General features: G+C 50.3%; 1 protein-coding gene across 4 annotated transcripts; it reads left to right on the top strand.

The window, feature by feature from the left end:
* On the top strand, nt 1-27,727 carry KAT7 (lysine acetyltransferase 7). 4 transcript variants are annotated; one of them, XM_004707066.2, is made up of 15 exons: nt 1-150; nt 3,445-3,592; nt 4,946-5,122; nt 5,707-5,946; nt 8,594-8,676; nt 11,843-11,932; nt 13,377-13,475; nt 16,663-16,773; nt 18,689-18,880; nt 21,289-21,378; nt 21,636-21,776; nt 22,740-22,833; nt 24,709-24,855; nt 25,477-25,583; nt 26,157-27,727. In XM_004707066.2, the coding sequence occupies exons 1-15, from the start codon at nt 136-138 to the stop codon at nt 26,256-26,258; spliced, it is 1,836 nt and encodes a 611-aa protein (XP_004707123.1). In that variant the 5' UTR covers nt 1-135; the 3' UTR covers nt 26,259-27,727. The 4 variants fall into 4 exon arrangements, with proteins under 4 accessions (XP_004707123.1, XP_045155556.1, XP_004707124.1 ...); XM_045299621.1 differs by having other exon boundaries at nt 3,385-3,592; XM_004707067.2 differs by lacking the exon at nt 11,843-11,932.
* The last annotated feature ends 207 nt before the right edge of the window (nt 27,728-27,934 follow it).

Genomic DNA, 27,934 nt, shown 5'->3' with positions numbered 1-27,934 from the left:
TGGGAGGCAGGAGGCACTTGGGATCGTCGCAGATTTGGGACTGCCACAGAGGCCGCCACGGAGCCCGCAGGAGCCACCGTGCCTATTGCTGCTGCCGCTGCCCGGATCGGGATCATCGGGCCGCAGCCGCCGGCAATGCCACGCAGGAAGGTGAGAGGAACGGGAGAGGAAGGATGGTGGGTTTCTAAGGCCGGTTGATAGAGCAACGTGACCTCGCTGGCCACGCCTGGCAGGGATGGGCCTCCAACTTCCTGCTCCCCCGAACTTGGCTCCGATGCCCTCTCGCTTGTGCACCCCTAACAGAAAAATGTGGGCCCGACCCTGGCCTCGGCCTAAGCTTGCAGCTATTCCCGCCCACTGCTAGGCTGTATCGGAGGCGTTCTTACCGTTAATTGGTTGCTGAAACGTCAAGGAGTCTATCGATTGGCTGGTGACACAGCCTGTTTGGGCTCAACGGTCACCTCCCCGCGTGCGGGGGCGGGGCCGGGGCCGGGGCCGGGTCCTCGTCCTCCCGCGCCGCAGCTGGCAGTAGGGAAAGAGCCCTCCTCTCTCCATTGGCTGGGCTCGGCCATCTGTCCCGAGGGGCGCGGTGGAGCCGGACTCCCATTGGGTGGCCTGAGTCTCCTCCCTTCCGGGTGGTGATGCTGATAGGTGTAGAGGCGGGGTTTGGGAGGCCTCCGTTTCTCTGGCCCCCCTCCCCCCCAGGTGGACACAACAAAGCTGAGGATTGAGACAGCAGGAACCGGGGCTGCATCCTTAGCATCCCGCGCAGACTGGTTGCGACTAAGCTGTACCTTTTCCTTATTTGCTTTGCTTGGTAGCGCCGTAGCGCCCACAGAATGCACTTTGGAAAATAAAGAAACTTTCTAGCGTTAAAAGGGACTTAAAGTAGCATCTGGAAACAGCCCTCCACTTGTACGTCCGAGCAAACGGAAGCCTAGTGGTGTCCCCAAACTGCCTTTGCAACGGCAGAATCAGAAATTCACAACTAGCCCAATTCATCAAATGCTTACTGACTCCTGCTTGCTAGGGATTCAGAAAGAAATCAGACATGACCCGTGGCTTAAAAAAAATCACTGTACGGTAGTGGTTTGAACAGACATGGAAGTAACTGTTAAAGGGCCTTTCTTTACTTAGCGCGTTATAGTAAGTGCCGTGGGAAATGGTAGATGGGAGAGAGAGAAGGGGGTCAAGCCAGGAAGGAGTGGTCAGAGATGACCAGGGACTCAAATTCCTTGATGATTCAGACTCCACCTTCAACCCCTTGGATTTCTGCGACTTTCCCCTGGTCGCAGTTCCTTTCCGGATGGATTACCCTTGAACTCTGAAAAGCTGGGTAGTACTCTTGTTGGTTCTGCGGGAATTTTGCGCGTCTTCCCGTGCACTCCCATTGAGTTGATTCTGACGCCCAGCACCCCTCAGCACAGTGTAGAACTGCCCCACGGAGTTCCGGAGGCTGCGACCCTGGTGGCTGCAGACTGCCACCCCCTTCTCAGTGGCTGGTGGTTTCGGAGCTACCACCCTTTGCTTAGCAGCCCAGCACTTCGTGCACCGGGCCACTGGGGTCCCTCTTGTTTCCTTAGCGCAGGGGTTCTCAGCCTTCCTAATGAACGCCTCGACCCTTTCATACAGTTCCTCATGTGGTGACCCTAACCATAAAGTATTTTCGTGGCTGCTCCATAACTGTAATTTTGCTACTGTTATGAATCGTCATGTAAAGTATCTGATATGCAGGATGTATTTTCATTGTTACAAATTGAACATAATTAAGACATGGTGATTAGTCACAAAAACTATGTAATTATATATTGTGAAATATTTATTTTTAATTGCAAGTAAATAAAATTTTGTCTGGAAGCACGGTGTAGCATGGGTAACAAACGGTCTTCACACCGGGTACTCGTAGGTGGGCGTATCTGCATGTGGGTGGACCTGGCTGCAGACATCTCGGTTCCTAAGACCATCAGCAATAGGTGTTTTCCGATAGTCTTAGGCGACCCCCAGGTTGAGAACTGTCCTAGAGGCTTTCAAATAGATATTTCTACTTTTATAATGTCTTCTAAAATGACTCAAGGTGGCACTTGGTATTAGTGCTCCAAACCAAACTCACTGCCATCGAGCCCTTTCCAGTGGCATAGTGGTTAAGGGTTGGACTAGCTGCAAGGTCAGCAGTTTGAAACCACTAGCTATTCAGGGGGAGAACCATGAGGCTTTCTACTTCTGTAAAGAGTTACAGTCTTGGAAACCCACAGTGGCAGTTCTACCCAGTCCCATAGAGTTGCCATGAGGTATTCATGTTAAGGTGCACCACATGCAGGAAGACAGGGGTATTACCAAGTACCAAATACAAAGAAACAAGTTTGTGTTATTTGGTGACAAGATCTATCCTTAACTGGAGACTGTAGTTTATACATCTGATTAGTGCCATCGTGTATATATTTTGCTGTGGAAATTTTAAGGTCTTGCTTGAGGGGAGTATTTTTAGGATCGGTGTGAAAAGGTTTTCCTCTTCAAAAACCTGCAAAACAAAGACTTGCTAACAATTTTTTAAAAATTGTGAATTCCAAATACAAATGACCTCATTTTCCAAGTTATGCTTGTAGCTCGGGAGCCCTGATGGGGCTAGACTGCTCAGATCTAAGATCAGCTGCTCCTCTGGAGGAAGTGGAGGCCGATAGAGGCCATCTACTCCAGCAAAGATTCACAGCCTCAGGAATCTCACGCAGGGTCCCCATGAGTTAGAATAGACTCAGTGGCCTCAGGTGGGGTTAAAATCCTTGAGGCTAATCATAGACCCCTAATCATGGATTGGAAAGATGCTCACTTGAGGCACTGTTTGAACACCTTCATTTGCAAACTGCCCTTTTCAGCACTTTCTATTAATCAAGGGGAGAAACCTTCAGGATAGATGACATGAAATTTGGACCTTTTTTCTTTCTGCGTAAGTTCTCTCCAATTCAGAGCTGTCTGCTGACCATTGCTATTTTGAAATAGTATTTGGGTTTTCGTTGTGAAGGGGATAGCCGTTAATGAAGACATGGAACAAAAGCTTCCCCAAGGTGCAGGGAGCTTCCCCCTCCCTACATTGTTCCCCATGCCATGGCCTTCCACAGGCGCACGCTGATGCCAGCCAGACCATTCACTGTTGGGTGTTTTTATTTCTGGTGCATGACTTGTTTCAGAAGTTGTGATAGTAGAGCATTGCTCGTCTTCCTCCACTGACTCTCCTTGTACTGGCACCCGCTGCGTGCCTGGTAGCTTGTCCCACATACCATGTCCTCAGTCAAGGGAAACTGGCTCTGGGCTGGGAGGTGGGCTGGGTGTGGAAGCCTTGCTTAGGTTCACCCCAGGTGTTTTCAGCCTCACGGTGCTTTTTATTTCCAGTATTGATACAAACCCAGAGTCAATGCTTCTGTGCTAATGTCCGGATCTGTGGTGTTACAGAGGAATGCAGGCAGTAGTTCAGATGGAACCGAAGATTCCGATTTCTCTACAGATCTCGAGCACACAGACAGTTCAGAGAGCGATGGCACTTCCCGCCGGTCGGCTAGAGTCACCCGCTCCTCCGCCAGGCTCAGCCAGAGCTCGCAAGGTAAGAGGTGCCCTCTTCCCGACCAAGTGCGGCTTGTGTTCTGTTAACGTGGAAGCTGACCTCTTGGCTGGGTGCAGATGACAGAATCTGGTGATAGGCAGGGTGAGGCACCTCAGAAGTTTCAGGGTGCGTGCAAAGGATGGGGCAGTGTGTTCTTTCTTAGAAAGTGCCATTGGCCTCGTCCCAGACATGAGCAATAGCTAGAAAGTGTGTGGACACTGGGTGCCTGGTGGTGCCATGGGTGCAGCGTTCGGTTGCATCAGTGCTGCGGATGCACCAGCAGCTGCATGGGAGGGAGATGGGGCAGTCTGCTGCCGTGGAAACACTCGGGGCTGGTCTATGTCTTATCGGGTGGTCACCACAAGTCAGAATGGATTAATGGCAGCTGATGTGTGCGTGTGTGTTCGTTGTGTGTCTAATGACTAATTACAGAGGAAGTTCCACTTAGCAATGTAGCCTGTGCAAGATGAGTCTCTTGAAAGTGAAACTTAGACTGCTTTGTGGGTGGACACCCCGCTCCATGCCGTGTGGCTGCCCTAGAAGCGGGCAGACTGATAACTTTGCGGTGTGCTAACTTGTTTCTCCGTAAAGCTGAGTTTGAGCTTTTGTTATTAGAACATCTACAAGATAACCATAGACCCTGATCGAATTTGTTCTTGTGTACAAAATTTGCTTTCATTTCAGCTTTGAATTTCCTTTTTCTCCCCCACCCTTTTAAAGCCATCTCGACTGCTGTGTGTGTCAGAATAGACTTTGCTCTTCAAAAGAATGTGAATAGCTATATTTTTGCCTAATCCGTACATGTCTATGACTATTATTTTGCCTAAACCTGCCAGAGAGGGTAATCAAGAAGAAAATAAGTCCCAAAGTAAGGACATGTGTGTGTATCGGTATGCCAGTCATAACTGAGCCACTGTTTTCTGGCGGGTTAAGGGACGGGAGAAAGGATGCGCTGAGAGGGAGAGCCCACGCTCTGTCTTGGGGCTTGGACACCTTGCTGTAGAACAGTATCTTGCTTACTCTTCATAACGACTTTATGCCGTACTGTGGTTTTCCGAGTCTGCAGATCAGGAAACTGATGAACTTGACCAAGAGGCTGCAGATAGCGTGGATGGTGATCAGTCTTGATTCCCGGTTGTAAACCCTGACACCACACTGTATAGCATCTCCAGACCTGGGCTAGGCACTCTTGCCTGTGTTTTAGCTAATAAAACAGGTCTTTTAAGAGTTTGTTGGATTTTGCGAAAGATGAGGGGTACCACCTATATTCTCACATATTTCACACACATGTGTAGAAGAACAGATTTCCTCCTTTTTAACTATGTCATTGTTATCTTTTAAAATTGGAATCAGATTCCAGCCCTGTTCGAAATTTGCAGTCATTTGGCACGGAGGAACCCACTTACCCTACCAGGAGAGTGACCCGCAGTCAGCAGCAGCCCACCCCAGTGACCCCGAAAAAGTACCCCCTGCGGCAGACTCGCTCATCTGGCTCAGAAACCGAGCAAGTGGTTGATTTTTCCGATCGAGGTGAGTGGGTACGGCACAGTGCAGGCACGCTACAGAGGATGTGGTTGATAGCCTGGAAGGAGACCCTGGGGTGAAGGTGTGACACTGAGGCCGGCCGGGCAGGGTGTGAATTCTGCCAGGGATTGCTGTCTGCCTGATGCCTTCTCATACGTGCTAAGATAGTTTGGCACTAGAGTAGTCCTATGTTGTTGCTGGCCTCCCTTTTATTATACTGGAGTATTGTTGAGGATTTGAAATAGGAAGGAGGGACTGGGGCCCTCACAGGCACGGGTGAAAAAGCCTTGAATCGGGGTTTCTGTGGCCGTGCTTATTAGTGCATTGCTGTCAGCATTTCTGAGCCACAGTGACCGAAAGTAGTGGGCGTTGTAAGCTTTTGCTGTCCTAATTCACCGGCCCAGATTGAAGACCTGTTGAGCTCTGCTTCTAACTGCTTTGATCCTGCACTTGAGAGTAGACAAGCAGGTGAAAGTTCCTGATCAAACCATAGAAACAGGATCTGGGAAGCCCAGGAACTTTGTTGCAAAATAAACTCTTTTAAGTACGTGAACACCCTTCACCAGATTGACGAACTGCTTTTGCTTTAGAAACGAAAACCACGGCTGATCACGATGAGTCTCCCCCTCGAACTCCAACTGGAAACGCACCTTCCTCCGAGTCTGACATCGACATCTCCAGCCCCAACGCGTCCCACGATGAGAGCATGTCCAAGGACATGTCGATGAAGGACTCCAGCAGTGACCTCTCTCACCGCCCCAAGCGCCGGCGCTTTCACGAAAGCTACAACTTCAACATGAAGTGCCCCACTCCAGGCTGCAACTCTCTAGGTGCGTTGGGCTCTGGGGCTCGTCGAACTGGGCTGACCCAGAAACGCGTTGTGTTTCTTATTAAGAGCCGGTGGAACGACTGTGCCACTGAATTTCACCTGTAGACCCGGTGGGATTGGTGTCTAGATTCTATGTGTATTCTCAAAACGCACCTGGTTTTAAAAGGCTGTGAGACCTTGGCCTTTTCTAACTTAAGTTACGTCTCAGGTACTCCTAGTTGTGTGAACAAGAGAAAAGTATTTCTTCTCAGACAAGGGAGAGTAAAGTGTCTGGGAATCCTTGAACTACCCGTACTGCTGAGGGGAGCTGCTTTTCACATCCAGCCTTTGGAAGGGCCTTCGAGTCCAGCAGCAGATGAAACAAGAGTCAGTTGCTGCAGGCTTGTTCTCTTTATTTGCAGCCTTAGCAGTGGTTGCTCAGATTTCAGCCTATCAACGGGTGTTCATAGAGGAAAAGCGCCCGGATCCGCAGCAGTCATCACTGAAAGGAAGAGAATTGTTTTAGGTCTAAATTAATTGGCTTGGGGCAAAGTCATGAAAACTAAGAACAGAAGATCCCATACGATCCGTCCAGGAGCTGGCTAACACCCTTACGATGGTCAGAAGCTGTACTTAACATCCAGCGTGGTCGCTTTTAGTTTGCATACTGTTGAGTCCACGGTCACTGTGTGTCCAGCTCTGTCGTACATTTTGAGATGCAGTTACGAACATGTCAAATGCCCTGCTCTCAATTCCAGCCGGGGAAGGAGAAACCGGTAAATCCATGTGCCCATCAGCTGGAGATAAATGCCATGCAGGGAAATGAAGTGCGGACTGTTGAGAGGGGAGGGTGTTGCCTGTATGTTCAGAGAAGTACCCTCTTCTGTGACCTGTGAGCAGGGACCTGAAAAGTGCAAATGAATCATTTGGGTATCTACGGGGGGAGGGGGGGCGCATTGTGGTAGAAGGCCAGGTATCTGTGTGTGTGGGGGGCATTGTGGGGTAGAAGGCCAGGTATCTATGGGGGGGGGGACACATTGTGGGGTCAGGGCTAAGGGCCTGGGGCAGGAAAATGATGAACATGTTTGGGAAACAGGAAAGGAAAGTTGGGGAAAACTGCTGTTGATGTGTTGTTAGCCCAGACCGGGAAAGGGAAATGTGTTACACCAGAGGAAAATTTACTCCGACCTACCAATGGGTTGTCAGTTTGGGAAGTATGAACTTCCCAATTTGTTCTTGATCCTGTCTCCTTGCCCTTGGCAAAACAGTGTCATTCATTTGAATGGGGGGCGGGGGGATATAAAAGTACTAAGTGTTTATGAAAAAAATGGACTCAGAATCACTTACTCAGAAGTTGGAATACTCAGTATCTTAGTAAGCTTGCTAAGCACTGACATTTTCCATGGAATGAGGGTGACCCTATTGAATTGTATGGATTGTTAACATCACATTGTTAACGTTACAGCCGTAAAACAAATGGCAGCCTGCATGCCCGGTTTCCCTCCAATCCAAAGCGAACGGAATACACGTTAAAATCCCAGTATCTCCTTTACCCCAAAGTGCATGAATGTCTTCTTTCCATGTAACCAAAGGTGAACCATTTGCGATTCAGCTTAGCCATTAAAAAAAGCAATCGTCAGCGTGGTCTCCCTAGCCCTCTCAAATCTTAACTGTCTTAGAAACTTCTTGGTTGAATAGATTTATGAAAAGCTAGTAATGCTCATTTTCTTGGTGCTTTCAGAAAACCCCCTGAACAGGGAGAACGGCAGAGCTGCTCCTTAGAGACCCTGAGCTGCTGCACTGTTCCAGTGAGTCGCTGCCCAGGGCCGAGGGGTCAAGCGCTCAACGGCTAGTTGAGAGGCTGGCACACGTAGCCTTCCCTAGAAGGGGGATGTGCCCGGGTGTAGCCTTGGTCACCTCAGGTGGCACAGCTCGCCTCATCAGCAGAAGCGGCTCAAGGCAGTGGGCCACAGCAGCGTTGTCGTTCCTCGTGTTTTCCCATCTTAAGAAAAGCCTAAACTCCCAGAATCATGGAAGCCTCAGCTTTTAAAGAGCAGGAGTTCTCCTTCTTAAAAGAGTATATTTCATCTAGTTCAAGATTACCAAAGTGTCTACCTTTATGGAACCTGTTTCCTACTTCCGGACGTTTTCTTTTGGTCATTGAAAGCCGTTAAATTCCAATTGGCCGGCATGGCCCAGTAGAAAGAAAAGTGCACCTGTGTGTGTGTGTGTGTGTGTGTGTGTGTGTGTGTATGATTTGATTAATAACTTAGCACAGTGTAGTTCCAACAACAGAAAGTGTGTGTGTGTGTGTTTGTGTATGATTTGATTAATAACTTAGCACAGTGTAGTTCCAACAACAGAAAATGTTCCTGCTGGTAATCTGTCCCTTTGTTACAAGGTACGGCGTTCTAGCATTTCGAGACGGGAGAAATCTGTCCGTACAGAAGGGACATCATTTTTCTCGAACTGCACGCCACCTTCATGACCCAGCGTGTGGAAGCAAAGCCTCCGTCACGCGTGCCGCCCACCGCCCTGACAAGCGTTTGGCTGGGGGATTCCGTCTGTGGCCAGAGACAGTCGATAAAGACGAGGGCGCACACACAGAGGCCCCTCCAGACGGTTTCCCTTCTGCTGAGATGTTGCTTTCTCCTCCTCTCCCGTGACAGGACACCTGACAGGAAAGCATGAGCGACATTTCTCCATCTCAGGATGCCCGCTTTACCATAACCTCTCAGCGGACGAGTGCAAGGTAACGGTCGCCCGTCTCTACTCCGCTCGCCCTCCCTCAGCCCTGCGCTAGCGCTGCAGAGACCCTGGCAAACAGCCGAGGCAAACGCAGGTTTAGAGTTCCTTTCGAGAGGCTTTAGCAAGGAGATTATCTGCAGCGATGCTGACCGTCAGCCTCTCGGGCCTGATTGTTTCCACTGAATATCGTCTCCCGCGCGGTGGTGGGGGGCTTCTTCCGCTCAGGAATCATTGGCATCAAGAGGCGGGGTCCAGTATTGATGCCCCGAGTTCTGGGCTTTGAAATCCGCGAAGCCATTCTGCTGCGTTCACATTTCCCTTCGTCGTCGTCCTCCTCCTCCGTCTCTGCCCGCTTCTCCTCCGGCTTTGCCCACTTCTGCTGCGTCATGTTCCCTCTCTCTCTCTGTCACTAATTCCTTGAAATTCCCAAACACTGTTGCTCCTATGTTGCCTTTGGCCTTGGGCGATAATGATTGATACATTATTTATTTTGAGGGGGACAGATCCTTGAGGAGTGGCACCTAAGACCTTCTCTGCCCCTGTCTTGTCGCTGCCTCGCTCCAGGGTGGAGCCAAAGCACACACAGGGAGAAGCAGGTGTGGGAAGTGAATGCATTAGATTGTTCCGGTAGTGTCTGGGCAAGTTACCCAAAATGGTCAGATCAATGTTATTTGTTATTTTTGTCACTGGTTCTTAGCCTTGGGGTCATAGGCAAAAGGGTTTTATCTGAGTGAGTTCCGTTCTGAGGAAAATGAGATTCTTGAGCTAGCGTCAAGGACCGGTTGTGGCCAGTGGTCAGCACGTGGCTCCTCAGCTGAAGACTTCTCATACCCGCCAATGGCCCCCGGGGAGAAAAGACCTGGTGCTCCGGCCGCTGCTGCCGGATGACAGTCTGGAACTGGGAGCGTGATGCCCCAGAGTGCTCCTGGCCAAGCGGCACCCCACAGAGATGACTCACATTCGGTTCCCGTTATCTTGTTTGTAAGTAGACCGCCGTGGGGGAAGCGGCTTCAGTGTGTTTTTTAGTCTTCCAACAAGGTGCTGTCCACTCTCAACGCTTCATGTGGATTTTACGGTCGAGAACCCTTCATGTCACGCTTCTTCAGTCCCAGTCTTTTGACGACACAAGGCACCGTCTTCTACTTTGTGTAAGATTCAGTGTCTGTCTTCCTGTCACCTGTCCATTTGGAGACCAGCTCACAACAGGGACAGCTGCCCCCTGTGTGCCACCTCCTGAGCCGCTCGCTACCATTTCCTCCAAATCGCTCTGGTCCCGGTTTGTGAGTTGTCCTTTGCGCCTACCTTCAGTGACAAAGAGCTGATACTGTAGCTGGTTTCTCATAAACAGTCTTCTTTATAACTTTCAGAATTTTTTATAGCATTGTCAACGTGTTACCTTGAGTATTTGTGTAAAAAATGAAGGAAAATGTTCCATTTTGATAGAAAGTTCTAAAAGAAAGAAAGAGAGGCAGCATTTGTATCTTTAATCTGCCATTGCCCCTCCCCCCTTATTTTTTACTAGGGTCAATGTAGTCCACCTTTAATGGACTTGGAGGACCAGGAGAATTTATGAAAGGTGATTTGTCTTTATTAAACTAAGAATCCCAAGTAAAACGATTTTATACATTACTCATGTTTATAAAGTCTTGTAGAACTTTGAAAGTACCTACAAAGACATGATTTCCCTCGAGTTTTCCAGTGAAAGGTTTGAGCTGGGAGGTAGACCGGTCTTATTCTGGCTTGTCCTTCTGTGGCTGCATGTGTCAGACGCTGGGAAAAGCTACCCCGGCTTCAGTGAATGAGGTGAAAAGATGGCCTGTGTGGGCCTGGCATTCCTATGGGGGGCCAGAAAACTTACTGTCTATATATAATCAGTAAGTCAGAATGTCACCTAATGGTGAATGCTGTGAGGAGCAACAAGAGGAGGCGTCCGGAGAGTGCCTGGAGGGGTGGAGTTGTTTCTGCAAGGAGACCTGCCTGGGGAGATGGCATTGGATCTGGGACAAAAGGCAAGGGAAGATCTAGGACAGTGGTTCTCAACCTTCCTCATGCCTCGACCCTTTCTTACAGTTCCTCGTGTGGTGGTGACCCCCAACCATAACATTGTTTTTGTTGCTACTTCATAAGTGTAATTTTGCTACTGTTATGAATCGGGGGACCCCTGTGAAAGGTTCGTTTGAGCCCCAAAGGGGTCACGACCCACAGGTTGAGAACCACTGCTCTAGGGGATGAGCGAGTTAAAAGTATAAGGTGCACAGGCTCTGCGGGACCGTGAAGGACCTTGCAGATTTTGCGTTTGTCTTTTCGGCGGCAGTGGACAGCATTTGGAGGACTGACTTCATCAGGGGTGCAATATACTTTCTTAAAACAGTTTTTTAAAAAATCATTGCTTGCTAGTGTGTGGGAAAGGGCTAGAAGGAGCCAGATTAACTACGCAGAAGGCTGTGCAGAAGTCCTGGCATAGGTGCTGGCCTGGGTGCAGGCTGTATCAGTGGCGATGAAAGAATTGGCTGGATCGAGGGTGAATTTTGCAGAAGGAGCAGTCTACTAGACTCACTGATGGATTTGATGTGACCTCTGAGGAGGGAGGAGAGGGGAATCAGGAATGACATTCAAGTGTGTCGGGCCTGATTGATTGTACAGACAGTGGACCTATTTGTGGATAGGAGGAAGGTTTGTGGGGGAATGTAAGTTCTGTTTTGATGCCACAGTTTCAGTGGAGAAATTGGATATAGGAACCTTTACTTCCCAGGTGATGGAATTGAAGGTTTTCAGAGCGAATGTGATTTGTCTACGAGCTACAGAAGTAGGGCTTGTGTAGATGTGAGCCCAGGTTTCCTAGCCTTCTCTTTGCATTTCCTCACTCTGTCCCTGCACTTCCTCACTGCTTAATCCTGTGTATGGTGGAAAGAGTCCAGGCTCAGAGTTAAATCTTGGCTTTAGCACCGTTTGGCTGTAATCATTTCACGTCTCTGATTCTCAGCTAGTGGTTGAGAAAGAAGAGAATGTACAACTTGCCATCTTTTCCATGTAGAGATTGTAATAATAAATATGCCGGCCCTGTGAAATAAGAAGTACAATGTAAACCCAAGGGAGTATTGTGTTCTGATGCTTTAAATACATGTAGTCTTAGTAGCAGGCGGATTTATTGACGTTGTTGATGGTTGCAGGTGAGAGCCCAGAGCCGGGATAAGCAGATAGAAGAAAGGATGCTGTCCCACAGGCAAGATGACAACAACAGGCATGCAACCAGGCACCAGGTACGGGCCTTGCTGAAGCTCTTGCCATTCAGTTAGAGATCCAAGTGTCGGCTCTCCCTTGCCCCCCAACTCTCTAGGCCTATCCATGCCGATTGTTTTCCTGCGCTCTGTCAGAGTAACTGATCTTGAAACCAGAGACTTCGAATTGTGTTTGCTTTTCAAGTAAAACATGTTTACCAAATAAAAACCTGTCTGCTTTATAAATGAAAGCCTCCTGCTTCCTAATAATAACGATACGCATAACCCTGACAAGTGAAAGCTGCTTATACTTGCCGCTCCATTTCCTCTCGTGGCCTGATGTCGTTGGCCCTCAGAGCCCCCCTCTTGGCTTGTTTCCAGACTTACCAGTGACTCATTAGCGTCTGTGACCTGTTGTCTGTGCGTCTCTCTTCTGCCTCGATGTTCCCTCGGTTTCTAGGATGCTGCTTCGTCCTCGGCCTCCCCAGGCCTCCCTGAGCAGCGCCGAGGCTTTGCACCTGATTCCTGGTTTCTCTCTCCATGCCTCCATCTGTACTCTTGTGTTTCTGTCGAGAATGCTCTTGGCTGTCCAAAAAGAGAGGCATTGTATATCAGAGCATTGGGCAGCTCTCAGGGATTTTAGGATTCTTCCCAAATCTCTTCCCATCGTTAATAATTTCTCCGTTCTGAATCCTCATTGTAACTTGCTAGAACGTTTGGCCCTCGTCACGTCATACTGCACACAGCTGGTTCGGTGGAAGCCTGTTGTGGGTGGTGGTGGTGGGTGAGGAGGGCACCGTGCAGCAGAGGAAGCATGGCTGTAAAAGAGTGTAAAAGGGCTTTAGAACCAAACATCTGGATTTCAGACGATCAGTCTTTTCTTCTCTGGCTTTGTGGTTTGGGGCAGGTCTGCTAATGTCTCTCATTGTATTTCCTTTTTAATAAGATGGGGTCGATTAGACTTATCTGGACAGGTGTAGTTAAGGGAGTAAGCTAAATTGACTGACGGTAAAGTTATCTACCCCCAGTGCATGGCACAAATAAGCACTCCCTAAGTAGTAGCTAATTTTCGTCATTGTATTGGGTTCTAATTCATTTTGTATCACTGCTGATCACATCAGTACTTGGACAGCCATCAGTAAGTGATTGTTGAATTTAAATGATCTTTAATACTTGTTGCTCTGATGGAAATTTCCATCCTTAATTTCTATTCTGTTTGGGATAAAACACTAAGTTTGCGTATCAACCCATATTGACTGGCAGGAAGGACAGTGGCCTGGCTGAGGACAGTACCCATGTGGGAATTTTCAGCTTGGCTTGGTGTTCACCGTGGGGCTCTGGGATATCCAGTGTTCACTGGAGTTTGCACTTCTGTTTTATTCCACCACCACCACCACCCCCTTTTTTTTTAGCGTGGGTACATGCGCACACACGCTTCATTGTGAAGCTTAACCTTATATTCAGTTTTCTAGCCTTTTCTTTTTAGGCCCCAACCGAGAGGCAGCTGCGATACAAGGAGAAGGTGGCCGAACTCAGGAAGAAAAGGAATTCTGGTCTGAGCAAAGAGCAGAAGGAGAAATGTCTGGTGAGTCCACAGTTGTTGTGGTCAGGTGCCGTCAGGGGGGCTCTGTGTACAACAGAAGGACACTCCTACCGGCACCCCGGTCCGGCGCCATCCTCACAGTTGTCCTTGTATTTGACCCGATTGTTGGAATCCCCGTGTCTGTCCATCTCCTTGAGGGTCTTCTTTTTCACTGTCCTTCTGCTTGACCAAGCATGTTGTCCTTCTCCAGGGGCTGGTCTCTCCCGACAACCTGTCCCAAGTACATGAGAAATGGTCTTGCCATCCTGGCCTCTCCCGAGCATTCTGGCTGTCCTTCTTCCAGGGTGGATCTGTCTGTCCTTTTGGCCGTCCGAGCAGAGTCATTCACATGCACCGGTCTACGTGGGTCCAGCTCCCACATGCCCGAGGCCATGGACAGTACCGGGGCTCGGGTCAGGTGCACTGAGTCCTCCAAGTGACTCCTTGCTTTTCAGTGCTCACACAGGTCTTGTGCAGCAGATTTATGGAACGCCAGGCGTCGTTTGGCCCCTTGACTGCTGTGTCTGTGATGGATGTTCACTTGGGGGTGCGCCCACTCAGATGTTCTCACATTCGACCACTGGTCTCTACGCCGCTGCCCTTTCAGAGTCGTCCTTGACAACTGCAGGTGGAGCACCTCACAACAGTGCTCCCCAGACGGGTAGAGATTAGAAGAGAGTGGAGATTAGAAATCCTGGAGAAAACATAATGCCATTCATTTGGGTCCTTGAGGCCATAGGTTCCCAGACTTACTCAGCAAAAAAAATCGCTCTGAACTCTGGTAATATCACTGCTCCTGATCCAGGTGAGAGAGTAGGTGTTTGCTCCTGCAGCCACCCCCCCTCCGGGGGCTGGTGGCGTGCCACTCATTCTGGAAAGGCTATTTTAGTTGTTTGTAAACCTCACTATAGTGTTAGAGTCACATTTGCCCATTCGAACCGCTACTAGGCCATCTCTGCATAAGGAAACACTCAGGCCGCGCAGCAGTGCACTTGTTTTAGTGGAAAACAGAGCTCCATTAATTGATATTGGCCAATGATAAATGACATTAAGTGATGTTCAAGAATATATTTTTGTGTGTGGTATTTTTAATGTTTCGTAAAAGTACTGTCTGTTTTGTAATGAAAAATACAGAGTAGTTTTTAAAATTACACAGAAGAAAACTCCCACAGTTTGTATTTTGGCATACCGTCTTCTAACCTTGTTTACATCGTTAGGCTCTTAATACAAACTTTTTGAAATCCTTTTGTTTAGTTCTCATTATTTGGTTTGTTTTTGTATAGCTCTTGTTTCTGGCTTTTCTCCTAAATCCTTTCAAAACTTTCTGCATTTAATTTCCTAGCTCGCGATTCATTTTATTTTCAACATCCTAATGTATGCCTTACTAGTGAAACTAGCCAAATCACTCAACAGATGTAAACGATTGTTAGCATCTCGAGTGCTGTTTTCCCAGACTTTTCCGGACCCTTTCCCACCCGGCCTCCTAGAACTGGAAGAGTCTCTTACACAGAAACCCACCTCCCCGCCATCCCATAGCAACCCTGCCGTCGGGGCCTGTGCGTTCCGAGTCTGTGACTGTTCCAGGGCGTGGAAACCTGGCCCTTCTCCTGTATGTCGTCAGTAGAATAGATTCTTAATCATGGCTCGTACACACCTAAGACAGAGCTTGACCTTGCTAAGATCCAAATAGGCCCAACTGCATTGTCTTAAAAATGATAGAAATCATGCATAGAGCAAGGCGAGGGTGAGGTGACTGTTAGCAGTGCATCTGTAGCTGAAACACCTCCATCAGATGCTGGTGCTTTTGACTGTGGTGGTATTGTATTGGATGAGAGTATCCGGCTGCAGGGTCCACCGCTGTGTGATTGCCCCTGTTCTGTCTGGTGTCTTAATCCGCAGGTTAGGTAGAATGGAATCCGATTGTCCTCACAGCGCTGGTTGAATTCTGTTGTGCTCAGCACTGTGGTTTTGTTGTGTAGAGTCTTGTCACCCTTTGTAAGGCTTCTGCCCGGTGGTGGTATTTCATCTGTGTGTAGATGGAAACAAATCTGAAGTGAAAGCCCCTGAAATTTTAATCTAATAAACACCTCCTTTCCAGTCCTGTGGGTTCGGTTATTTGAACCCACCTTTGCATAATGAAAATGACTGCCTTCGATTTTTTAAAATGCTCTTCTTTTTTAACCTTTATGAAACTGGAAGGATTAACTAATGCAAAAGCATGCCCCACTTGGGGCCCAGATGTTGTAAGAGGGCGATTGTACTGGTGAAAGGTTTCTTCATATGCTGATGTGTGTGCTTCCTGGGATGAGCCTGCCATCCTCTGTCCCTGACTGCCATTCGCTTCCTTTCTTTGGATGGGAGGTGGAGTCCCCAACAGTGGGAAGGGCTAGAATCCGAGGTTTAAAGAGGGGCCTCTCCCCAGTGGACAGTCTGTTTGGGAAAGGAGATTTGGCTGGGATGGTAAGTCTTGACAGTTATGTAGAACTGTCTCTTTTTTTCGTTTGTCCTTTTGATTGTGTTTCTGCTTTTGTTTTCCATTATGAATCGCATGAAGGTTAACACTAGGTGATTTCCAGCTCTACAACTTTTCTTTTTCCCCCTGTTCTGACTTCATTCTCAGTGAAGCTGTTTAAAGGAGGCTAGCCTGATTCCTGTGCGCTCCCACCAGATTGCAGGTGGCTTCCTTCCGCCTCCTGCAAGATTCAAGGGAGGATTCCCTTAGGACCACGGAGACCAGCCGGGAGATTCCCCTTCGCTTTGAGAACCTTACACTCTTGAGGCTAAGATTGTCTGCACTTCTCAAACTTCAAGCATGTCCTTGAGCTTCCTCCCAGAGCTTGGGATTCTTAGACGTGGGAGTGCCTCTGGGTGTGTTGCACTTAAGTTATGTGTCCTGTCACACGTCTTTCCAGATAAAGACGTGTGGTTTGGCAGGCTGGTCCTTGGGTGCCCATTTGGAGAAGAACACCTTTGAAAGAGGGGTGGGAGGATTTCTGCTGCAGGGGCAGCAGACTGACTGGGGGGTGGGCCTCTCTGGCCCCCACCCCATGGTGTATCTCGTGCAGAGTTGGGCAGCCTGGCAGGTCCCAGGCCCGAACTAGTTGATCACTGCACCCAGCCTTCCGGTTGGTGCGCTTCAAAATGCAGTCTCTTCGCAGCAGGGAGTGCCATGCGCTGGTTCTTTCCCTAGGAACACAGGCAGACCTACGGGAACACTCGGGAGCCACTCTTGGAAAACCTGACGAGCGAGTATGACTTGGATCTCTTCCGAAGAGCGCAAGCCCGGGCTTCCGAGGATTTGGTGAGTATTAAAACCTTCCAGCTGAGGCCCTGTGAGCAACACTTTGACCCACCAAGAGAGACACTTAGGAGTCCATTTGAGGGGCAGCAGTTGAGCCTAGCTGCCTGAATGCCCCTCCCCCCAGCAGTCGTTTGGTAGGCTGCCCTGCCCTTTCTTATTTAAAACTAGTCACCCTCCTCCCTTCTCTTACTCCTGACCACCTGAACTCCTGCAGGACCTGTTTGCTGTGTGCTGGTGAGGCCAGATGTCACCATAGGTGCTCCTTTGCCTCTGGTGGGGGGTTTGCAATTCTGACTGGGAAGAAACCCACCTCCGGGGTCCTCCTGACCCCAAGCGGAACTCCTCCTTTTCTGTGTGTGCGCCCAGCTCCCAGCCTTGCATGTATCCTAAAAGGATAGAGGAAGCCGGTCAGAGAGAGTGGGAAGGGCTGTTGTCAGAGAGTAAGAAGATTCCCCGGAGCTGAGTTCACTGCTCATTTCCCAGGCTCGATGTTTTCAGAGAAAACTTGTTCATAAGGTGCAGCTCACCTTTTCCCTTTGCTCATTTTCTCAGAGACTTTAGTGACTTCTTCAAGTACACGGGAACACTTGCAGGGAGGGTAGGCGGCAGCGGTGGCTGCTGGTTTTCCCTGCCCTTCTCAGGAACAGCATCCGGGCTGTGGAAATGATTTCTCTAGCTGGCTCCTAGCTACGGAGAGTGGACATGGAGTGCCCAGAATGCTTTCCCACACCCCTAGCATGGAGAGTCCTGAATTGGAACCTCACATTTCTTTTTTTTTTTTTTTAAGAGTAATTGTTTTTTTGTTTTTTTTAATTTAATCATTTTATTGGGGCTCATACAATTCATCACAATACATAGATCAATTGTGTAAAGCACATCTATACATTTGTTGCCCTCATCATTCCCAAAATTCGTTTTCCTCTTGGGTTGAAGCCTCACATTTCAAGGGCATTTGTTGATACGTGCAGGTGGCAGTGTGGCCACTGTGGATAAATATCACACACATACATGCGGCTTTCGTGAAGGCTGTGGATTACCCCCAAAATTCATTGTAAGGGTGGGGAGTTAGTATTGATGGTAGGTACATTTACAATTCAGTCTGGCGAGGCTGATAAAAATGAGGTTTTACCAAGGACTTGATTCTGATGTGAGAGAGATAAGGCTCAGAATGTGGTGGGAAGCAGAGAAACCACTCTGTGGAGATAGTGGCTCTGGGCCGTGTAAATAGTACGCTTTGCCTAAGCCCATGTTAGTGCAAGTTTCTCATGGGTAGGTGCCCAACGTGGTGTTTTCCTAGGCTCACAGAGTGTCACACACCAGAACCAAGTCAAAGCCTCTGCCCTCCATCCAGGCAATTCTGACCCTGTGCAGGGTTTCCAAGACAGCCTCCTCTTTCCCTAGCGCAGCTGGTGAGTGAACCTTGGGCTTGGCTTGGTGGTTAAACCCTCTGCCATCGAGTCAGTGCCAGCTCATAGCAGCCCTTTAGGGTGGGGTAGAACTGACTCTTGAGTTTCCGGTACTAGAACTGCTTAAGGGAGTAGAAAGCCCTCATGGAGCGGCTGGTGGTTCCAAACTGCTGATGGTATGTTAGCACCCCAAAGCATAACCACTATGCCAGCAGGCCTTCTGGTGGTTAGTCTCGTGCTTTTTCTAGAGGGTCACCAGGACTCCTGCGCGCGCACACACACGAAGCAAAACTCCCTGCCATCAAGTCAGATCAGGGTAGGACTGCCCCTGTGGGTTTCCGAGAGTGTAACTCCTGGCAGGAGTAGAAAGCCATGCCGTTCTCTTGTGGATCAGCTGGTGGTTGGAAACCACTAACCTTGTGGGTGGTAGCCCACAGAGCTGCCACCAGGGCTCCTGGAACACAGCGATGATACATTCATTGTACCTCTCCTCTCACTTCTGGCAATAGGAGAAGTTAAGGCTCCAGGGCCAAGTCACCGAGGGAAACAACATGATTAAAACCATCGCTTTTGGCCGCTATGAGCTTGACACCTGGTACCACTCTCCTTACCCTGAAGAATATGCCCGGCTGGGGCGTCTCTACATGTGCGAGTTCTGTTTAAAATACATGAAGAGCCAGACCATCCTGCGCCGACACATGGTAAGCCGTCTGTCTCTGGGGAGCGGGAGGATGCCAGCTCAGGAGCTGCCGCCCGCCCACCAGGCTCCTCGGGCCATGCTGGCATGGGGTGGAGGCCATACTTGGTGGCGGGGGAGGAGGGGGGAGGTGGAGGTGGTTGTATCCACCTGCGGTTTTTGTGGGTCCCAACCCAGATGAAAACAAACTTCATTTGACAGGGCCGGGCAGCATGGGGTGCCTGAGTAGCTCCCTGGCAGCTGGCCTGGGCGGCGCTGGTCCGGGGAGTGTGGTTGGCTGTGCTGGCGGTTGAGGAAGCGCACTTGGGAAGTTTCTACAGTTGACAGCACGGGCCTTTGGTGCCCGCAGCATCGGGGTGCAGCGTCTCCATCCCTCTGGTTTGTTTCCGCACGTCTTAGTAAAGCGGACGGATGGACAGTGTGTTCACTGGAGGCTGTGCAGCTCCCAGCCATCCTCTGTACCTTCTCCTCTGCCGTGGAGGGACAGGGAGAGGAGGGAGACTGACTGTGCTCTGAGTGCTGCGGGCGTGGGCATCTTCCCCGTCTGGTGGTGCTGCCCCCTCCCCACCCCATGTTCTCCATCTGGAGTACCCGGTGTGACGGCCTTGTGCCCGGGCCCAGCACACAACACTGTGGTAGGCAGACGATGGGCGGGCCTGGTGGAGATGCACCACGAGGACGGTGGCGACAGGGAGGACCGGCTCCTGGCGTAGACCGCGAGCTGGGGAGAGAGACGCTGCTTCTGTTGAGGTGGACAGCCTGCCATGCATGTCCTTTGGTTTCTCCTTGTCTGTGGATTCATTGACTCCGACCAGTGACATAGCCCGAAGGGTCTAATCCAGCGGTTCTCAACCTGTGGGTCTGGACCCCTTTGGGGGTCGCATGACCCTTTCACAGGGGTCGCCTAAAACCTTTGGAAAACACTTATATCCGATGGTCTTAGGAACCGAGACACTGCTCCTCCCTCCGTCTCCGCCCACGTGCAGATATGCCCACCTAGGAGTACCCGGCGTGAAGACTTTTGCCCAAGCTACACCATGCTTCAAGACAAAGTTTCATTGATTTTATTTTGCCTTATTAGAAGTAAATATTTCACAATGTATAATTGCAATTTGTTTCTGTGATTGACCACTATGCTTTCCTTATGTTCAATTTGTAACAATGAAAATACATCCTGCCTATCAGATATTTACATGACAATTCACAACAGTAGCAAAACTAGTTACGAAGTAGTAGTGAAAATAATGTGATGGTTGGGGGTCACCAGCACCTGAGGACCTGTATGAAAGGGTCACGGCGTGAGGAAGGCTGAGAACCCCTGCTCTACCTGACCCAAAGACTCGGTCAGCATTTGGAAAGTGTGAGGGTCTCTGTGTGTTGAGTCAGAGTTGGGACACTTGGGTTTCTGAACCTTCCGTCTTTCCCCCTGCCTGCTTTGGCTCCGTGGCGTTGGCTGTAGGCACTCCAGTGGAGTTTCTCTGGCTGCTCAACAAGTGATTGGCTCTAGCTTTGGTGATTGTTGAGTCGGGTGGAGGGGGGGGCCTTTCTCGAAGCAGCTCCAGTGTTCATGAGTATTTGGATTTACACCTAACAAATCAGCATGGATGGATCTTGAGTTGGCAAAAGCTGCGAGAAAATGTTTCTTAAGAACAGGCCAATAGCCATACCTATTTTAAGGGCTCTATGGGAATGGGTTTGTGTAAATGTTTGCAGAATTCAGCCAGTTACTGTAACACTCGGCCGGCTGCTATAACAGTCCGCATGCGAGGTTTCTGAGGTTGAGGAAGGGGCTGCCTTGTGGCACGTGCACTTCAGCTTTCTGCCGGTGCTGCCCGGTAGGCTCTGGCAGGCCGCTTTGATTGCTGTGGCACTGTAATAGTATTTTTCCTCTTTATGTAACCGAGAACACTTCTTGGGGAGGCGGGGAAGGAAACCGTTTTTATCATGATCCGTCCCTTTTCTAATCTGAAAAGAGGCCCTAATGGTGAGGTGGGAAGGAGAAGTTACTGGTAAAGGTAAGAAGGCAAGCACTTAGCAACTCTAAGCTGCTGGCGATTAGCTGCTTCTGAGCTTCCTGTTGGCGGGAGGCTGTTTCTAAGAAGTAAGGGCATTTTTATTTATCTGGCTTTCACGTGGTGGATGGTTTTAATCTCCTGGGCTGACACAACGCCAGAATATAATCCAGGAAATCTGTCCAAACAGCTGTGGGGAAAAAAATGCCTTGGGTATGAGGGGGCTTCCAAACGTTGTGGAAGCTGGAATTTCCAAATCGGGATTTTGGGTGGACTTCCTGATGCGCCCCCCCAATCTATCTACTACCTTGACTCAGAGCCAGTCTCCCTGTGCTTCCAACGCTGGCCCCTCTCCGCCTGGGAGCAGCAGACTCACTGGGAGGATTTCCTTCTCTTGCAGGCCAAGTGTGTCTGGAAACACCCACCCGGGGATGAGATCTATCGCAAAGGCTCCATTTCCGTGTTTGAAGTGGATGGCAAGAAAAACAAGGTAAAGAAAGAGGCATCAGAAAGGCGAGAAGGGGGCGTGGCTTGTGGAAGCAGGCGGTGCCGCTGTGGTTCATCGGTCTCCGGAGTGTGTTTTGTCTGCGTTGCACCTTGCCAAGCAGACACATAAAGCCCTTCTGTGGGACAGAACACACCACTTCTGTTTCGTTCACACTAATGGGGTGATATTTTGTTTTAGGCCTTTATCTGATAAGCTCAGAAATCACTGACCCACACATGAACTCTATTCTCTGCTTCCAGATCTACTGCCAAAACCTGTGCCTATTGGCCAAGCTCTTTCTGGACCACAAGACATTGTATTATGATGTGGAGCCCTTCCTGTTCTATGTGATGACAGACGCTGACAGCACTGGCTGTCACCTGATTGGCTATTTTTCCAAGGTCAGCAGGATCTGGAGATTAAGAAAGCGAATGGCCAGAGCTGGGTGGTTGGCACTGGCAAATGGGTGGATCAGTCGCTGGCAGGAAGAGGTGGCACCTTGGGCAGTGATGTCAGGAAGAGATTGGTGGGGGTGGAAAGAAAGAAAAACAAGCCCATGTATCAAAACTTGTTTAATGAAAATGGTTGCAGATCTTTATTAAAAGCTCTTATTTGTTTCTGAACTTGAGGGCTGGAACTGCCTGCTAATTACTGGTGAGAGCCCAGCCAGCTCCTAGCTGTCGGTGGAGCGAGACAGGAATTGGGTCTGGTGCTTTACCGAGGCTTCTGCTAGCCTAGACCTTTAAAGACTTAAGGCTAGACTGTGCTTCTCTTTGTTTTGAAATAATCTTGTTTTATAATTTATATGCTATTGTGATGTATTCGTTTAAGTGAGACAATCCACTGGTCTTTAACCTAGTCACAGAATTCTATGATGATAAACACAGTTACAGAACATGCTTAGGAGCCTGAAAGAGACCGCAAGCCCGTTGGTCCCCATCCCCTCGAGCCCCACCCCAGCCCAGCCCTGCTAACCACGAACTGTCTGTCTATAAATGGCCTGCTTTGTCCGTTTCCTGTCAATGAATCATACAGTGTGATCTTTTGTGACTGTGTTTGCATGGGATGAAGGCTGGGAGAGCTTGCCCCCCTGCTTTTCCTCCAAGGCGGGCTGCTGCCCCCTCACTCGGTAGTCTTCACGTCCTTGCCCTGCTCTGTGACTGGAGGCCCAGGGCTATCCCCTCCAAATGAAATTGGGTTGGGGGCTCCGAGATGAGTGGTTTTGGCCACCAGCGAGGCCGTGGGGCCTGGCAGCCACCCCCCAGGACTGGATAGCTAGCTCTTTGGCAATTAGCTTGTTTTTTTTGTATCTGTGGAAGTGCGGACACCTTCTGACCTGCTCATCTGTTTGCTCTTGATTTTAGGAAAAGAATTCGTTTCTCAACTATAATGTGTCTTGTATCCTTACCATGCCTCAGTACATGAGACAGGGCTATGGCAAGATGCTCATTGATTTCAGTAAGTGAACCGCTAAGTCCTTCCACAGGGCAGGGGCTATGTGAATATTGTCTTTTTGTGCCGAGGTCTCCCATCCCCGGCCTCTAGTGAAGTGCGCTGGTATTTATTTCACTGACAAGCGGGGAAAGGCTACATGTCACCGATCTGCCTGATACACATTGTGCATCAGGTGGGACCCTCACTTTGGTACCACTGCCATCAAATTGATGGTGATGCATAGGGACCGCGCCACCTGGAGTTTCCAAGGCTGTGGTCTGGACAGAAACCGTGCCTTGTCTTACCCCCCTCGAGTGGCGGGTGGGTCCCAGGGCTGGGTGCCACCAGCGCTCCTTTGGGAGGTACAGAGAATGGTAGTCACAGATTGAGGGCGGTCCCCGCCTGCTGCTTTCTGCAAGGACATGCACGCACACACACCACTGCAGACCTGTTGCCGAGAGTTGGGGTTTCACTCCCGTAGAGGCGATCCTTAGACCTCGGCAGAGTAAATAGGACCCAGTGTTTGCCATGGGGTGGCATTGTTTAGTTGAACGTGGGATTCCTCTAGTTGGTCGAGGCGTGCCCTCATTTTTAAGCCACTTTCAAAGAGCTGTATCAAGAGGGGGCAAGATCCAATGACATATGGGGGGGTGGGGTATACCTTTAAATTGGTAACATACCCTTAAGACCCTGCTTTTGTGGAATTTTCAAGACTGTACAGAGGTAAATCATCATCCTCTTCCTTCGGCAGTTGCCATTTTATTGCCAATCTTGTCTGACCTGTGTCCCCGCACTGTTACTTTGGTGTCATGTAAGCGACACGGTGAGCTGTGTGTCACGCCCTGCCCTCCTCCGGCCCTGTGCCCCAGGGGAAAGCGAGTCCTTAGTACCACACAGTACTCTGGTGTCCCCTTCGTGCTGTGCATTTTACAGTTGACTTTTAAATCAGATATGGGTAGGTTGGATCGAATTGGTTTGGTTTGTGGCTCACAGTTTTCATCTAAAAATTACCACTCTTTTTTCATGTGCTGTTTATTGAAGAAAGTGGGTATAGTCTTACCTGCTTCTCACTTACAAACATGGTTTAATTCCAAAGACCCAGTCCTTGTGCACAAACTGACTGGCATTGCGTGGACATGGAGGATGACCACATCCAAGCACAGAGTGAAGGCTCGCTACATGACTGCCAACCCCTGGAAATCGGGGAGCCTGCCAGCCAGCCCACAGTGCTCTGACCTGAGTCCTGGGCTTTCCTTTTGCCAGATGTATGTCATCCAGGTGTAAAATAATCAGATAGTTGGTTCTTTACCATCTGAGATAGTAAAACAGTAGATATCTTACGATTACAAATGCAAAATAGTGAATGAAAAGAGTTGATGGGTGAGGCGTAGATAGAGGCGTGGGCCCTGTAGTGCACCCAGAGTATGGGTTTTGCTGAGTCCATCCTCCCAACTAGTCGATCAGATTGAATGTTGCATGTCGAGATGCTAAATTTCGAGGCATTACGCGAGTTGGGTTTACACACATGCAACCCCCACCCCACCTTCCACTTCGTAAGTGGTGCCAAAATATGTGTCAAAGATCAAAAATTGAAAACGAGAGACAAGGGTGTCTGATGACAATGGGAGGCTTTCTACCTCTGTCCCAGCACACACACAGAGGGGACCTCGCTGCCATCAGAGTTTTCGGAGAAGCCCTCCAGAGTGTGATGCCCGCAGAAAGCAAATGCCAATCCCTGTCCTTCTGCTTATGTTGCTGCGGAGGCAGCACGTGCTACTGATAGACGGCACCTCGTGGAGTAGCTGGGTGGAAGCCACCCCCAGGGCGTGGTGCGATGGTCTTGCCCTGAGGAAGTAGAAGTGTTGCCAGAAAAAAGGCTGTGTGTGTTTTTCCTGGCAGGTTATTTGCTTTCCAAAGTGGAAGAAAAAGTTGGCTCCCCAGAACGCCCCCTCTCAGATCTGGGGCTCATAAGCTACCGCAGTTATTGGAAAGAAGTGCTGCTCCGGTACCTGCACAATTTCCAAGGCAAAGAGATTTCTATCAAAGGTTGGTCCGTGACGCTTTGATGGGGTGTTGCCAAAGTGTTCGTTCCCCTAGATGTTTCTGACTTCCACTCCTGTGTGTGTTATTTAACCTGCTGCAGGGCCCGTCCCATTGTGCTTCATCTGGGTGGGAGAAGGGAAGGTCCCCCTGAATGTGGGCCACTCAAAAGACCCCTCACACACACACACACACACACTAAAAAGTCTAATTTTTTGGCCCGTGCAAGAGCTTCTAAGACCAGCCTCCACCTGTGTTCTGATGGAAGAGACAAAGTTGGGGTTTTTTGTTTTTTAACTTATGGGGGGTGGGCGGCTCTTACAAATCTTACCACAATCCATCATTCATTTGTATTAAGCACACTTGTACATAGGTTGCCATCAGCATTTCCAAATTGGGTTCTCTTTTGACCTTGATTTCGAAGGTATGGGCTGTGGTTTCTTGTAGTAGGATCTGCAGGGTGGTTTTAAAAAGTCAGAGGCGGGCTTGCAAAGCCACGCTGGCCTTGCCTGTTGGCGCCCCGCCACTAGAAGCCCACTTGGGAGTTCTCAAAGGGCAAGGAAGCCACTGCCAGGAGGCTGTGTTCCCCTGAGCCCGATTCTCCGCAGCTCTGTCTGTTGGTTCCAGAAATCAGCCAGGAGACAGCGGTGAACCCTGTGGACATTGTCAGCACTCTGCAAGCCCTCCAGATGCTCAAGTACTGGAAAGGAAAGCACCTCGTTTTAAAGAGACAGGTGAGACATGCTGCACGTCCCAGGCCTAGCTGAGCAACACCCCCGCAAATACCTCTCCTCTTCAAGGGGAAGGCCGGTGAGGGCCTTAGGCTAGTGGCTTGGTTTGGCCGAGGTGCCTGTGTTGCCTTTGTTCAGCTTATCTTCCACCTTGTCTTACCAGAAGCTTTTGATAAGCTCCTGCCTCAGATGTGGGTGACCCCAGGTCACACAGCTCCAGGTAAGCAACTGGATGCTGCGCCCAGTGGGTTTCCTCGGTTAGAGGAGCAGCTTTCCCGCTGAGGGAGTGTCACCCCTTCCACACTCCTTGAGGGTGCCGGCCGCCGCCGCACACCCTCTTTTTGCATGCCCGAGCTGATTCTGGTATGATACAGAACATTCCCCCCTCTCGTGGGGGAGCGGGGCAGGGCGGAAGAAATGGATTTGGTAGGAAAGTGTTCTGTAAATCACAAGCCCCCCTCCTTGTGGGGGGGGTTGGTCCCTCCTGGGTGGGTCCCTCCCTCTGGGCCAGCAGGCGCTCTGGGGAAGGCGTGTCTGGCGGTGTGTGTCATGTGCTCCTGTCTCCTGTCCCCCCAGGACCTGATTGATGAGTGGATAGCCAAGGAGGCCAAAAGATCCAACTCCAACAAGACCATGGACCCGAGCTGTTTAAAATGGACCCCGCCCAAGGGCACTTAAAAGTGTCTGTCGCTCCGAGCCAGCGAACCCAGCAGTAGGAATCCGCCCCCTAGGGATCTGTCTGTCATTTCTGTTGCTCTTGTGGTGGGCACGTGCAGTATCCTTGGGGAAGGCCACCCCTCAGGACTGTCCTGGCTCCGACCTTCGTGCACACTGCAGACGCTGGTTCTCAGGAACTGTTGTTTCGGCCTCAGTGAGGTTCCTGGATGGGCTCTGCGTGAGACGCGCGTGCAGGCCCCCATAGCACTGACCCAGGAGTTCTGTATGGTACTGTACCTGTCCAGTCACTGGTTCTCCTCACGTCCTCGCGCCCCATGAGGTTGTGTTGTGTCTTCTAAACTGTCTGTCATTGTGCTTCTTGCCGCCCGGTCACCAGGCCTCCAGGTACGGTCGCCACCACTGGGGCCTTTCCAGTGACTCCTCACGCCTCTCTTCTGTGGAGGACGGGGAAGGAGGGGGCAACGCTTCTCAGCGCGTGTCCTGGGAGGGAGCTCCATTCGTTTTGGGGTTCATTTGGTTTTCAGTTTATGTCCCTGTTTTTAAACCCCTCTGGGTTTAGAAAGGCCCGCTTGAACGGGTGCCAGGCTGACCAAGCTCCGAGTGCTTTCTGAAGTGCTTCCCAGGGATTCTCCTTGGACACGGACAGCCCGGCAGCCCCTGGAGGAGAGAGAAGACTGGAGGCCGCCCATGGGCAGTGCAGGGTGGCTCTCCACGCCGGTTCGCCTCGCCAGGAAGAACCAGCCGGACCTGGCCGCCTCCCCTTCACTCCTGCCCCTTTTAGATGCCGGAACCATTGCCAACTGCTCCCGTTTCACATGAGCTGGTCCATTATGCCGCAGGTGCCCTCCTGGTTGGTACCAGGGTGGGCTCTCGCCAGTATGTCCTAATCCGTTGCATTGATTTTTGTGTCCCGACCTCCTCCAAGAACTAGAAAATCATGTCCACATCTCGGCCCCTGACTCCGCGAGGCAGAGCCGCCACCCTGCCAAGGACCACATCTCCCACAGTGCCTCGCCCGCTTGCTCGATCACTCACTCTCCTCGAAAGCCTCCATTCCCCGTCGCCCCCGCGCCCTGGTAGACATGCTCCTCCCGGCTCCCCAGCCCGCTGTAACCTGCTGTCTCCACAGCTTTTGATGTATGACGTCACCCTCCCCAACCTGGTCTCCAGCCACACTGCTGTCATCCTGGGGGGGCCTCGCCACAGCCCAGTCATTGGTGCCTTTCTCTCGTCATCTCTGTACACTACGTGATGCTCACTGTGGGGTTTGGGGCGCTAACTGTAAGCATGTTCCGTGGCAGCTCCCCTCCAGATTCAGATTCACTGTCAACATTTGTGCAAAAGCCACTTCACTCTAGGGGATGTCTAGGGGTAAAGGCCTTTGACAGGAGCGGAGTTCTGTCTTGCCCACATGTGGTAGAATGTGCTGTTCTATATCGACTTCTCAATAAAGCATGTTCTCTGCTCAAGGCTGTTGCGCCCAGGGCCTTTGATTTCCCCGTGGAAGGACTGCCGCTGGTAGGAAATGCCTTTTGGACTTGATTTTCCTCGCAGGAAGCTAGCCGCTGAAGGCTGTGGTTTGCGGCTGTGGAAATGTCCCCTCTCTCAGTCATGCAGGCGACCCGGAGAGGGTGGGAGTGTTGCTCACCTTCCCGGTGCCGCATGAACTCACTCCG

This window comes from Echinops telfairi, unplaced genomic scaffold, assembly GCF_000313985.2.
Source record: "Echinops telfairi isolate 266 unplaced genomic scaffold, ASM31398v2 ScPeMD7_7458;HRSCAF=8496, whole genome shotgun sequence".
NCBI lineage: Eukaryota > Metazoa > Chordata > Mammalia > Afrosoricida > Tenrecidae > Echinops > Echinops telfairi.
The sequence above is the reverse complement of the archived record's forward strand: the minus strand, read 5'-3'. Positions and strand labels throughout refer to the sequence as shown.